This window comes from Calonectris borealis, chromosome 8 (assembly GCF_964195595.1).
Source record: "Calonectris borealis chromosome 8, bCalBor7.hap1.2, whole genome shotgun sequence".
Lineage (NCBI taxonomy): Eukaryota > Metazoa > Chordata > Aves > Procellariiformes > Procellariidae > Calonectris > Calonectris borealis.
The window spans coordinates 12,723,380-12,736,420 of record NC_134319.1 but is presented as its reverse complement, the minus strand read 5'-3'; the positions used below and the strand labels follow the sequence as shown (position 1 = coordinate 12,736,420).

At 46.5% G+C, this 13,041-nt stretch overlaps 1 protein-coding gene across 2 annotated transcripts in view; it reads left to right on the top strand.

Moving 5' to 3' along the window:
- The window catches only part of PTPRF (protein tyrosine phosphatase receptor type F), a 260,445-nt gene that overhangs the window by 164,458 nt on the left and 82,946 nt on the right, over positions 1 to 13,041 (top strand). For both annotated transcript variants that reach the window (XM_075155994.1, XM_075155995.1), the window contains exon 5: positions 2,071 to 2,181. In XM_075155994.1, coding sequence (XP_075012095.1) covers positions 2,071 to 2,181 — 111 coding nt within the window. The remainder of the gene's footprint in view (positions 1 to 2,070; positions 2,182 to 13,041) is intronic.

Genomic DNA, 13,041 nt, shown 5'->3' with positions numbered 1-13,041 from the left:
CTAGGCTGTGGCATCAATTCCTTGAGGAAGTGGTGAAAGACCTATCACTCGGCACATTCAGAATGGGATTGGACAGAACACAAGTACATTTACAACAGGGAGCAATCCTGCCCTGGCCCCCGGGGATGCACAAGATAATCTAATAGGTCTTTTCCATTTCTAAGTTCTCTCATTCTCTGTGTCTTGTCAATGCCGGGAAGCTTCCTCCTGCTCCGCTGCCTGTCATGCTGCTGTCTGCTTGAAGATGTTTTTCCCAGACAGCATGTAGAAATTCAGCATTCTCCCTGAACTAAGCAGCAGTGCTCTGTAGGCTTTGGCCTGTGGTGTCCAGGGAGTGCCGTGGCTAGGGAAAGCTGGCAGCTCCTTTTGTTAGTAGGTGGAAAGACTTCTGCAAACAAGCTTTCTCTGTCTAGCTGGAGCCTCATTTCCAGCACTAATGCAACAATAGGGAGGGCTCTGTACATCATTTTTATTATATGGCACAACCCAGGGAAGTTCATTTTTCCCCATGACATATAGACTTATGCTACAGTCTCAATTTATCCTTCTAAATAATGTAGGTGGCAGTGGTTGATTCACATTAGTTTTTCTTCTGTTCTGATGATATGAAAAACTGAGTTTGACCTCTGCAGCTTGAACCAGCAAGAAGGGAGAAGGCAATTTCACCAGCAATTCTCAGTGCCGCTCTCAGTGGTCGTTTTGAACCGTGGCAGGCAGAAATGAGTTCAAATCCTTACAAGCAAAGGGGTTAATGTCTTCTTTTAGTTCGGTATATGGTTTGTGAGCAGAGTTCCCTTCTTACAGGCAATCCTAACCAGCAGAATCTGAGCACTTGGAGGCACTTTAAAAATTATTCCCACGTTGCCTGGGGGAAGCAGGCTGAGCACCAGCCGCTTCAGCCTCTGGCCAACGGCCGTTCGCTCCTGCAGTGCCAGCTTGCTGTCATATACATCTGCTTCTTTCTTTCTGCGCATCTCCATCTTTTAGTCTGCATATGGGGCCCAGTTAGGGGAGTTTAGATGTGACCGGTTTTGCAGTCATCTGTGCTAGGCAGGAAGTTGGATGAAAGACCAGCCTGCCAAGCCAAGTGGTGCTGGACACCAGTGGAATATGCTGAGCAGATGAGAGGAAACCACCTCAGACCAGCGCTCACATCCACATCATAGGCACTCCACAGGTTCCCCATGTAAATTGCTGTTCTTTGTACTCTGGCGATTATTGCAATTATTTAGATGTGCCCCTCATGCATCTGGCACTTCAGGGAGGGGATCAGATCATGTCCCAAGGAACATGCAGTCTGGGCTAAGCGACTATTCCCGACCCAAAGCTGGAGGAGCAGGCACTGCCCGGACAAAGGGAGGGTGGCTTTCGCATGAGCACCGTGTGGCAAAATGGGTGTATTGCCTTCGTGTATATCTTTGATGTCTCAGACTGAGTTTCTAATCTTTTTGTATCAAGTATAATGAAATCTGAAAGGACAAGGAGATCACTGATGTGGAGAAAGCTGACGAAAGGCGAAGTGTTTTCTCAAAAGGGGTTGTCTGTTGGAAGGAGGGGTGGTGCGGTGGGAGAGATGGGACTCTGCCAGTTTCTGCAGGAAGGCCGCAATTTGTTGAGCGTTTGCTAGGCTTTGTGTGCATCAGATAAGAAACAAACAGCTACAGTTAGTGTGCTTTGCGTTTGGCTGTTTTGATTAAAGGCTTATTAAAGGTTCTTTTATTAGACAGGAGTCCCATACAAAGCTGTAATTAATATGTGTGTATGTGTATGTTTTTTTCCTTTATTGAAGCAATGAATATAAGTGGTTGGGGTGGTTAGAAATATATCAGTAACTGGTTCCCTGTACGTTAAAAAAATAACAACAATCAATTTCACAAGCTTCTAACAGCAGACTGGGTACCTTTTGGCTGCATGCTGGTACCCTGTGAGTCCAGGGAACAACATCACGATATATTTATCCAGGAAGATACTTTAAAAGCGCGGGGCATGGCCTTCCTTTTCTGAGGCTGGCTGTTCGATTACCAGATTTGCCATAACCTGAATTGTCTGTGTCATCTTGTTTGTGTACAGGAGCTCTGCAAATAGAGAACAGCGAGGAGTCAGACCAAGGCAAATATGAATGTGTTGCAACCAACAGCGCAGGAACCCGCTACTCTGCCCCAGCTAACCTTTACGTTCGAGGTAAGAGCAGCTTCCACCCAAGGGGATCATTCTCCTCCTGCCCAAAAGGCTCCATGGCTTTCAGTGAAGGAGTGTGTTCTCTGTCTTAGTGCCCTGATCACACTTTGTGGTTTGTGTGATGTGGCCTTTTGCTCAAAAAACAGCAAGATCTTTGATCCACATTCGGTTTGACTCACATTTCTGGAAATCTGTTTTTGCTGTTTATATGGTGTTATGTAAAATGCTGAAATATGGGCAGAATTGGAATTCCCTTCTCCCTTGAACTCCTTAACTTTGTGTCATAGTTATTTTAATTGGGTGCTTAATCCTCTTAGTATAAACTAACCTTTGGTGGAGTGGTATAAAACCAGTCATACTCTGATGAGCAAGGTGCTCAGCTATAGGTGCCTCTTCTTTGGAATGTGTATCTTTAAAAACTGAACAGCTTTTTGGAGTTGTCCTAATCCATCTTCTATGCACCAATGATTCAGCCTCTGGGTATTAATGGCTCACACTGGGAACCTGCTGGAAATTAGCCGCAATTCATGTAAAGTGATTTTTCTAATGGTTATGCTATGTTGCTGGTTTAAAAGTGTTTTCAACATTCCAGAGTAACTAGGTTTTACATCAGGACAGTCTCCTGCCAGTTTTCTTTCTCTACATTAAAGGTGTTTGAGTTAGCTTGGAGAGAAGCAAGGGCTAAATTCCCTGTACACTTTCTGTTAATTTCAGCAAGAAAAAAAATGTGCTGCTTTATATGAAACTCTATAACCAGAGCCACTGAACAGGAACCCCTGGGAAATGTAGTTATGGATTTTCCCAAGAAGAGAAAGAAGATTCTTGTGCTGGTGCAACCCATTGTTTGTTAGGAAGTTAGAACCAGATTTTATTTCCATGTAGTAAATCAACTATGTAATAATAAAATCTCATCTTCATTTCTTCCTTCCTCTGTTTTGAAGAAAGAAAATACAATCTTAAAGCTCTGTATGCATTGGTTAGTATGGAAAGAGGACATGAGAATGATTAAGTCTTCACATGCTGTGTGTTTGCTTCTAGGGGTGGCTTTTGGCGTTGTTTTCTTTGCTTATTCTGGGGGACTGCTCTTTTATTTTGCAGCGTAATTTGGATTACAAGAGTCTCGGGAAGACTGAAGTATCCAATTAAGCATATTCAGAAGATGAAGTTGTATCTATGCAGTGGAATCACTCATTTCACTCTCACAATGTAATTACGGATGATTTTAAACTTCCTGTGTTCTTGCAAGTTCATTTTTCAGGCAAGCTGTACTAAAACTCATCCCAGATTGTCACTTTGCACTCTGAGGGAAAGGATCCTAGTTACCAGGTTGGCTGTTGTTGCACAGGTTTGTGTGGATACCCAGCCGTTTTGCTGCAGTATGTAGGATGCTTTTGCTTCCTGTGACATGCTCAGACTCTCAATGTTCTGTTTTCTGTAGAGGTGTTGCTGAAAAAAGGCACAGGAGCTTCAAGAGGTAGAAAAACCTCCTCTTACAACTTTCCGATTTCTTACTAATGAATGCTCTTTAATTTAGCAAGTGAATCCTGTAAGACTGAGGAGTGTACTGAATTTTCCCCTTGGCTTGCTGCTCAGCAAGGTTCGTCTGTCCTGTTTGGACTAGGCATGGGCCTTGGATGGTCTGCACGTGTGAGAGGATCCTGACATTCACCGAAGAAAGCATGTTCTTAGACATACACTTTGCTGTTAACCATCATTTTCTTACACATAAATTTTTGGAACAAGCCTTTTTATTGCACATAATCTTTACAATGTCAGTCGCCAACCTGTGTGATCCTGATAAAGCCCTGCTGTATATTTAAGACAGGATACCCCGTAAATTATTATCAGATTAAATTCACTATGCATACTAGGTCCTAGATGATATTTGTGCTTACAGTTTCTGATAGCAAATGTTCTACAAAAAAAAATCATATTGTTACTGTATTAGTTAATGACTTCAAAAAGTTAGTCAAACCAAGAACAGCATTGTATTTCTTTAACAAGCAAGTTAAAAAATGAAAATATCTTACTTTCTCAGGTCGGGGATGCAGAATAAAAGAATCCCTGTTTTTTCTTCTTGTGATAGTCCTACAGTGTTGTCATTAGACGGATCAGTGACTTCCAGTAGGGTCTTCAGAAAGTGCCTGCATCTTTGCTAGAGAAGACATTAATTAATGCTAAATTACAGTGGAAATTAAGTGTGTCGGCTGCACCGCCACTGCATGGTGGTTTCATCATGATTGACCTGTTGCGATGAATACCCAAGAAGTTGGCCACTTTCTCGGGAGGGGTGCTGAGTACTGAGCAGCAGTACTAACATAGTTCTCAGGACTGCTTGTGCCTGCTCTCATTTACAGCCTATTGGTTTTTTAATAGTTCAAATGTTTGTTTATCTCTTGACTCTCGGGGTTTATGGTTTTGATGTCCTCCCCTTTCCTACCCTCCCAGGTAATCCTTTGTGAGTGTGCTCTGTTAGAAAGCACAGGCTCATTAGCATCTCTATCGTACTTTTCATGCTAACAAAGGAAGATACTGGGTGCTGAGGAGTATCCAGGCGCTGCTCAGGGCTTCCTAATATCAATGAAAGAACAAGAGGAGGAAGGGGCAGGCTACGCCAGTGTCTTGTCTCTCCTTCAGAGCCAGCACTTCTGCACAGATGGACTTCATTAAAAGTTAAAACATTTCCACACCAGGGATTTGTAAAGGAAAATGGATGCATTTTCCTTGAAGCTATTATTTTCATCTTACTAAGTGTGCTGGAAAGCAACCCTCATAAGCCTTCTGCTTCTGGACTGACAGGTCTATCTGGCTGCTGCTGCAGAGCCGGGATGGGGCTGGGGACCAGCACTGGGAGCTGACTGCCTCCCACTGCTGCTCTTCAGCCCTCCATGCATGGAGAGTGGCAGAAAACATCCGGACCATTAGAGGAGCAAGAACAGAGTGAAAGCAAGAGCGGGGAGCATGCCAGGGGAAGGTGGCTATCTGGAGCATAGCAGGGACTTCAGGGGGGGCACGGTGGCATATTGCTATCCTGCCCTTTCAGCCCAAGCGTGCTTGCCAGTGCTGGTCTAGATGAAGGAACACTCATCCATTTGTGGTCCATGGTTACATGTACCACAGCACATCGTAACAATGATTAGATTTGGGACTTGATGGTGCTGCAGGGAGAAGGGAAAGGAATAGAAATGTATGGAAGATGTGATTCCTCTAATCCAGAGAGCTTACTGTCTAATTTAGCAGCAAAAATCCAAGAAGTTGATTAAAGACATACAAGAAATTGATTTAAGAGTAGAAGGCAGGTTGGACCTAGTGTCATTTCGTCATGCTTACTGGGAACATAGTATAATTGCACCGATTCACCTACATTATTGTTTTTTTATGAATACGTTTCACTCTTCACTTGCCTACAGCTTCAGGGACATCTGCACAAAGAGGAGTATTTGCAGCCAAAAGTCTTGTCCTATGAAATGCTTGTGAAGGTGGTGGCCTGTGTGGTGCTGCCCTCAATAAAGGCACTGTTATTTCCCTGTATGAGAGGTTTTGTCTGCCCTTCTCTTTCTCTACATGTGGCATTATTTTTTTTCCTACTTCAATGTAGCAGATGAGCAGGAAGACTGTGTATAAGAATATCCTTATTAATACACTGTGGAGTTCACTAGGTGTGTTCCCCAGTGCTGCTACGGAACAGTGAGCAATGCAGATGCTATTAGAATAGTACTTATTGGAGCATTGGCTGCATACTTCCCATCAAATGAGAAATCTGCTGCCCAGTTTTCACTTAAGTGCTGCTTTTCAGGCCTTCAAGGCATAGTCCAGTGGGGCAAGTGCAGCGCGTTCCCTGGCCCAAAATGCTACACAACTGTAGAGAAGCAGCTGCACAGCTGATTTTAAAGAAAGACCATTTAAAACTGGATTGTCTCCTCTGTCCCCAAATCGCAAACTAGTAAATCAAACTACAGTAAATAGAAATGGTATTACTGCAAAAATCTGTGCTTTCTTGATCTACTTTTTGAAAGGCCAGGCAAGTATTGCATTTGGCAGCAGGGAACCTTGCTTGGAGTCTGAAGTTCTATTTGCCAAGTTTCACTAAGGAGCCCTCACCCAAAATGAAATTAGGATTGTGGCTCTGTCCCTAGCAGCGATTCTCGGGCCTCCGCAGGGTTTTACACTTGGGGACTTGGCGGTAGCTTAGGCTCAGGCACGGAGGGAGCGCACCGAAATGGCTGCTTGTGGCTATATGATGCTTACTGCAGTGGGGACCTTGTGTAAATAATAATAATTCTGAATGACTGACATGGGCCTGGAGCAACAAGACTTGAAGCCTTTAAAAAGGACATTTTCTGCTTACGTGATATTATAACAGCCAAAATAGCAACAGCAGTCAAAGCTCGAGGGTGTTGCCAGGGGAAGAGTAAAAGCTGAGGACAGTGGTCAAACAGTCAGCGACCAAAACTGGGCATGTCTGAAAAATGGCTAAATACCGGGGAATACATTTATTTACAACCCAGCCATACGTGCATTTCTGGCAGTGTGCTCCATTAAACCTGCCTCTCCCAGGGCTGCGGGGGGTGGCGTGACTTGACCAGAGAGGGGCACTGCCGGTGCTCGAGGGCCTGGCAGCGATCACAGACAAGCAGAGACCGGAGAGACTTGCGAGGGAGGTGCCTGGATGACAGGAAACATGAACGGCAGCTGAATCAGACCGGATGACCCAGACTGCTGCTTCGGACAGATGTCTGCCCTGGACCATCAGAAGAAGCAATAACAGGCTGCGATAGAGGCCACAGAGTAACAATAGAGCCTCAGCAGTTGGTACATGGCTGAGGAGGGCTACGGGTCTGAAAGGGCCGTGGTCTGCCTTTGTACACTCTGGGTAGTCCTGGCCTCAAGAGAATGCTGCAGTACAGCAATGCAACACAAAGCAATGACCCTTTGATGAAGAAAGTGCACTCCTTTTAATGGGATTTCAGTATTTTTAACTTCATTCCCTCTGCCCCTGGGTGCTGCTCCATGCTGAAGCTACTGCTATAGCCAAAGTCAGAGCAGCTGTAGTTTGGGCAGAGGCACCTTGGCTTAGATGTAAACAGACTTGGGGTGAGCGTAGCCAGCGGCGTGGCCAGAGCTGCGCAGTGCTCAGCACCAGCAGATATTTGCTGCTCAGTCAGCACTGTGGTTCATGCTGCTGTGACTGTGTGTGTCCTCGTACTGGAGCTGGCTGGCTTCAGAGCCGCAGAGGCACGTAGAGGCTTCTGCCAAGTTTTCTCTTCCCCATATATTACTATGAATATTTTCGTCATGTTTTCTCCTGGGGTGAAGTGTGTTCACTGTCAGTGTTTCTATGAGCATTTTGCTATGCTGTAATGATTATAATGATCATGGTTTAATAAATAATAGTTCTTTGTCCTTCTGCTAGCACATTTTATCTAAAGATTTCAACGTGCTTTACAGAACTCAACTAAAAAAGCTTAACAGTTTTATTCCTTGCAAAGTCCTTTGATGGTTAAAAGTGCAATGTGAGGCTCAAGTCTGATTATTTGTAAAATGACCTTTATGCAAAATAGAAGGAGAGTGGCTGGTGGCTCAGCGCATGATAACGCAACACAGAAACGGACTTGGAAACCTATTTCCCCCTCCTCCCCACATGACCTGCATTAGACGTCTGTGAAACAATTAGGCCCGCGTATCTGCGCTGACTAAATGTCCGTTCCCTCCCCTCCCATATCCACTTGCACAAAGGGTTAGGAAATCCATCTCTGGTGCTCTGAGATTTTCTGCTCTTAATTGAATTCATGCATGCATATGCGTGCACTATGAACGGGAAAGATGGCTGGGCACCCTGAGCATCCTGTCTGTGTCTCTAGGATGGAATATACTCATCACTGTGGCATGAGAACATTGTTCATCACATATAATGGGAGGTTGTCTTATTCTCATGTAATCTGGCGTAAAAAAGACAATCTGTCCTTTTGTTCCTCTATACCTCTAAAGGCTGTAAAGTATGAAATTTGATTTATGTGGAGTCCTTGAGACACAAGATGTGCTTTTGGAGATAAGCAGGGACAGGTTCATCCCTCTCTCAGTTTTTGTTAACCTCTGTGTCTTTTGGATTCCAAAGTGTCTGGGTTTGCCTTTGTATTAATGCCTTGCATAGCATCAGAGGGTTTTCGGCACAGGACAGTTGCTGACAGTTCCCAGCAGAATTGCAGAGCCAATTGGGATAATGAACTTCCTTGTTGCTTTCAGGGAAGTATTAGCTTCTCACTCTGAAAAGCTTTAGAAATGTGTTCCTTTGTTAGAGCTAGTGATCTAAACTCACAGACCTGTGCATTCATATCCTGGCCACAGCTCCCTGCCTTGTTTCAGGAAGCTAATGCCCGAGAATACACAAAAGCAGAGCCTCCCATAAGCCCAAACTCATTCTTTCTGCAACAACATGCTGTGGTTAGAGTATTGCTGCTGCTGCATAAGATGAGCATGTCTGTGGTAGGGTAAAAGCCAAAATCAGTCAGCGTGGGAATTTCTGCCTGCAGAGCGCTGGAGCCATCTGACAGTCAGGACTGGCAGACGCGTCTCTGATACGGCCTCGCTCTTTGCTTCTTTGCTGTTTCAACTTGGATCTCAAAAGGAGCCCCATTTTTATCTTCTGGAGTTCGCTATCCTCTGGTGACGTTTCTGCTGTGACTTGGCTTGCTCTGTCTTGCACATAGACTGGCATGTTTAAGTTAGCTGCCAGGCAGCTCAGGTTCGTGTGAGCACGCTAGAGTGGCTAGTGAGCCGTGGTATTCTGCACAGGGGATACGCTGAGTAACTCCAGCCTTAAATCCTCTATCCCTACATGGGGGGCAGATATTATTTGCTGTCACTGCTCAGAGTCGTTTGTTTTGTAAAAAAGCAGAAAACCTGTTGGTAAAACATGCTTCTTAGCTTAGGAGTGACATGGATAGAGAACTGGAGATAAGGGAGCATGTGAATGGGATCTGTAAGGAGATGAAACTTTCAATTTACCATTTATCAGGTTTATCTCAGATAAAGCAGCAGCTGTTTAAGCATTAAGTGAAGGGAAAGGAGAGAGAACTTTTTGCCCAGGTGTTCCCACCTGCCTTACAGCTGTTCCAAAATAGCCTGCTACTGGTTTTTATTCCCCATAAGCCACTAATATAATAAGAGATTAAGAGATAATCCAGCAATTAGTGACAAATAGCAGGCCTCAAACTTGTTCCTGTTTGACAGACCAGAAAGTAATCTGTTTGAATGAGCGTGTTTCACATGTGTCTCCTCACCTTTCCAACTCTAATCTGAAGTGTCAACACGTGGGGAAAGCCACTGCTGGAGCCGCCTCATGTCCACGCACACTGATGCAGTGCAATCCCTGCTGGGCTCCCCAAAACAAAGCTCCTGGCCGTTCCCCAGCTGCAGCAGCACCCCTCTCCTTGCCCATGGGCAGACCAAGAGGCACCGCAGCAAGCCCTTCCCGAGAGCAGGGAGAGGCTCTGCAGCTGCTGTGCTTCTGCAACGGGGATGGGTGTTCCCGTAGCTGTTTCAGCATCATTGCCCAGTCTTACACCCTTCACCAGCCTCTTGCCATTCAGTTGCACAGTCCCAAGGGGTGCAGCAGGTTGGTTTGCAGCAATTGGAGTTTGTATTGCCCTATTGAGAGGTTAGTGCTGCTTTCCAGAAATGCAGCCATTCATGGGTACGCTCGGTTTGCTAGAAGCACTGTTCTTCCCGGGCAGTGGCAGGAAACAAATCCTCCCTGTTGGGAAGAGCCAAGCAGAAGACTGAAGACCTTTGCTGTCTGCTGAGGCCATGCAGATGTGATACGCTCTGTTAGATTAGGAAATAAAGTGGTGGCTTGGGAGCAGCAATAAAGAGGTTCCCTCCCATCACGGGGTCTCACAGGATTAAATGAGCCTTATGTTAATGTTTTATGGACCAAGAGGTAAATCCCCTGTCTGAAGCAGGCCAGAGGAAACCTGGGCCTTAAGTTAGGACTGTTTGTTTTAAGGATGTCCTGGTGCGGGTCCTTGCTGGATGTGGCCCTTGCTTGCAGGCCGGTTAAGCTCTGAGTTGGCTGGTTCTGGTCCCCTGGTATCAGTTCAATTGAAGAAACATAAACAACTTGCTGTTCTCCTGCAAGCTCCATTACACTTCGTAGGCCACTATTGTAGCTGTTATTGGCAGTTTGTTGCCTGGTCTGTACCATGTCAGTGCTGGTTAAAATCCTGTCCTCTAATTGCTGGAAATGGCTGACTGTACTGTTGCACTGTATAATGCCACATGCTGTTCTCTAATTTGCAGTGTTTCTGCTGGAAAGCAAATTCCTCCCCCTACCTTCTCCTTCCCCCATCAAAAATGTGACTCATAAGCAGTCTTTAACTATCAAATCTACTTCTGTATTCTCTCAGCAAGGGTTCGATTACAGCTGATACTCCACAGATCTGTAGCTGGAGTGAGGTCACTCCTGCTGGAGAAATAAGATCTCCTATGTCTATAAGGAAAATGCAACTAACCTTCTACTGTCTCTCCCGCAGGAACAAAAACTGGGACCTGCTCAATTCTCTCTGGGTGTTTTTGTCCTTCTGATTTCTTGTCTATCTCTCACTCGCAGCACAGTGTACCAATAAGGCTCTCCCGAAACTGAGCCCAGCTGAGACTGCGCATGTCTGTCACTTGCCTAATACCTCTCTGCTGCATTTAGCTCTTTGTTTGGAGAGGGGGAGCCGCTCTTCATGGTAGAAGATTTTCCATTCACCACTTGGAACATTTCTTTCACACTTGATAAAATTCGGATCTATGTATATGCTCTTCCTAGTGTGTGGTCAATGGGTTTAAAGTGCCTTTGCCATCATCTTTGTAGCTGGCGTGGGTGTGTGGGAGCACGTCAGTCTGTGTGATGGCTGGAGTCCCTTGCTCTGTGCGTGTGCCTGAGTGTTTTGCACATGTAAATGTGTCTGTGCTTCCAGCATCTGGCCCAGCGCGGGGCTGCCCCCGAAGCACCCTCCACGTGAGTACGTGTGGGACCTGCAGTCCCCTCTGCCCTGCGTCAACAAGCAGTGAGCAGGCCAGGGAGGTGGAGGGGCCGGTCCTGCTCCGGGCCAGAACGGTGCGAGTGTGGCACGCTCTTGTCCACGACATGGAGGTGTGTGTGCGCGGTGGGAAGTCATGGCTGACCTCTGTAGTCTTGTCTTGTCGTTTCAGTGGTGTGCGGACAGATGAAGCTTGGCCTGTTTTTACTCTCTGTGTTTTTCCTTGTCTTTTTTTATTCCCTCCTCATCTTCATCGCACTCTGCCATCAAACAAAACAAACTTTCATCTCTCAGATCAGCGAGAAGGTTGGTCCTTTTCACTTCTTATCCATCTACAGTACGCCACGTCAGATGGGACTTTTCCAGTAGGGAGACGAGAGCCATCCCCAAAAGGGGAGGGGGCCCTACAGACTCTGGCTCCCTTCCAGGCACGGCCACAGTGTGCCTGACGAAATCTGCTTACTGTTTGCTGTGACTCTGGTGATGGCATTGATACTTTGCTTGCATGCCTTTGTTGCTTGAGATTTAAAATGCACAGAATATATTTTGCATGCAAATACCAGCCAGGGCGGTTTTGTTCAAAGGTAGGGTGGGAAGAAGTGCATGCTACTGTATGTGGGGTCCTTCTCTAACCCATTACCTGTGCTAGGTGCCAGTCTAATACCTCTAAACTGCTGCTGCTTTCTGGCCGGAGAGCAAGAGCAATCTTTGGAAGCGGAGATCAGAATGATCTCCAGTCCCTTCGCGAGCTGCTAGGGAGAGCGGGTTCCTCGATTCCTCCTGTAGCTTTGAAAGTTTTTACTTTCTCTAGAGGCGAAAAGCTTACTTTTGATCTCAGCTGGAGAAGAACCCAGCAGCCCCCTCCCTTGCGACAGGGCAGCAAGAGCAGCTGGTTGAGAGATGCAAGGCCCTCGTGCTGAGGCAGCTTCCCTGCTCCTCGGCAGTCCCTGCTCGGGGGGTGGCCAGTTCTCCATGCTCGGACAAGGGCCCTTTGCATGAGCGGGTCTGCCTCTCCTTTCTTCCCTGGGGCTGGGAAGAGCGGGGAGCTCTGGGAACGGCCCCAGCCTTGCCTCGGGTGGCTCAGGGAGGCCCGTGGCGACGTGCGCAGGAGCTCATAGCCACTCAGCGGAACCCGATTTGTGCTTTGCCCTGCTCTGTCCCGCTGCCCTCAGGGAGCCAGAGGTGAATAAAGGACAATAGCGAAAGGCAGCTCCAGCTTTTAAATTAAATCTAGTTCCAGGCCTAGCTTGAGGCACTCATGATTTCATGCTGAGGAAAGCTGGTGTTTTTGGCAGAAGTCCTGAGCTGGTTTCCAGAGCTGCCTCCTTCACCGAACAGGTACTGTGCGGGTCCGTCCCTCCACACGCGCTGGAGGAGGGGGATGCTCGCAGCGGCTCTCCGGCCCGGCACTGCTCCCGGGTGGCACGGGGAAGAGACCCTAGCTCCTCTCACACATGCCATCAGGCAGCTGCATGGGTTGATCTTATAATCATCACTGGAACAAGTTTTAACAAGTTGTCATAGCAGTTGTTCCAGTACACTGACTTCGCTCCCGTTTCTCTCCCTGGAACGTGCTCTCATTTACTGAGGCACGAGGCCCTTGTTGTTTACCTTCTAAAAATAGATTTCGTAGAGGATAAAATTACCTGAGCCCAAGACAATGACGAAAAATGAGAACAAGGCAGAAAAGAGAAGAAATTAAAGCCAAGGCCCAAAGCCTCCCAGTTTTCAGTGAATTTAGAGCACTGCTGTGATGGCTTAGGCACCTCTGGAGAATAAACCTTTGACAGGGCACTTAAACGTTTTAGCCGCATGGTTTAGCTGAGGGGAGGCAGCC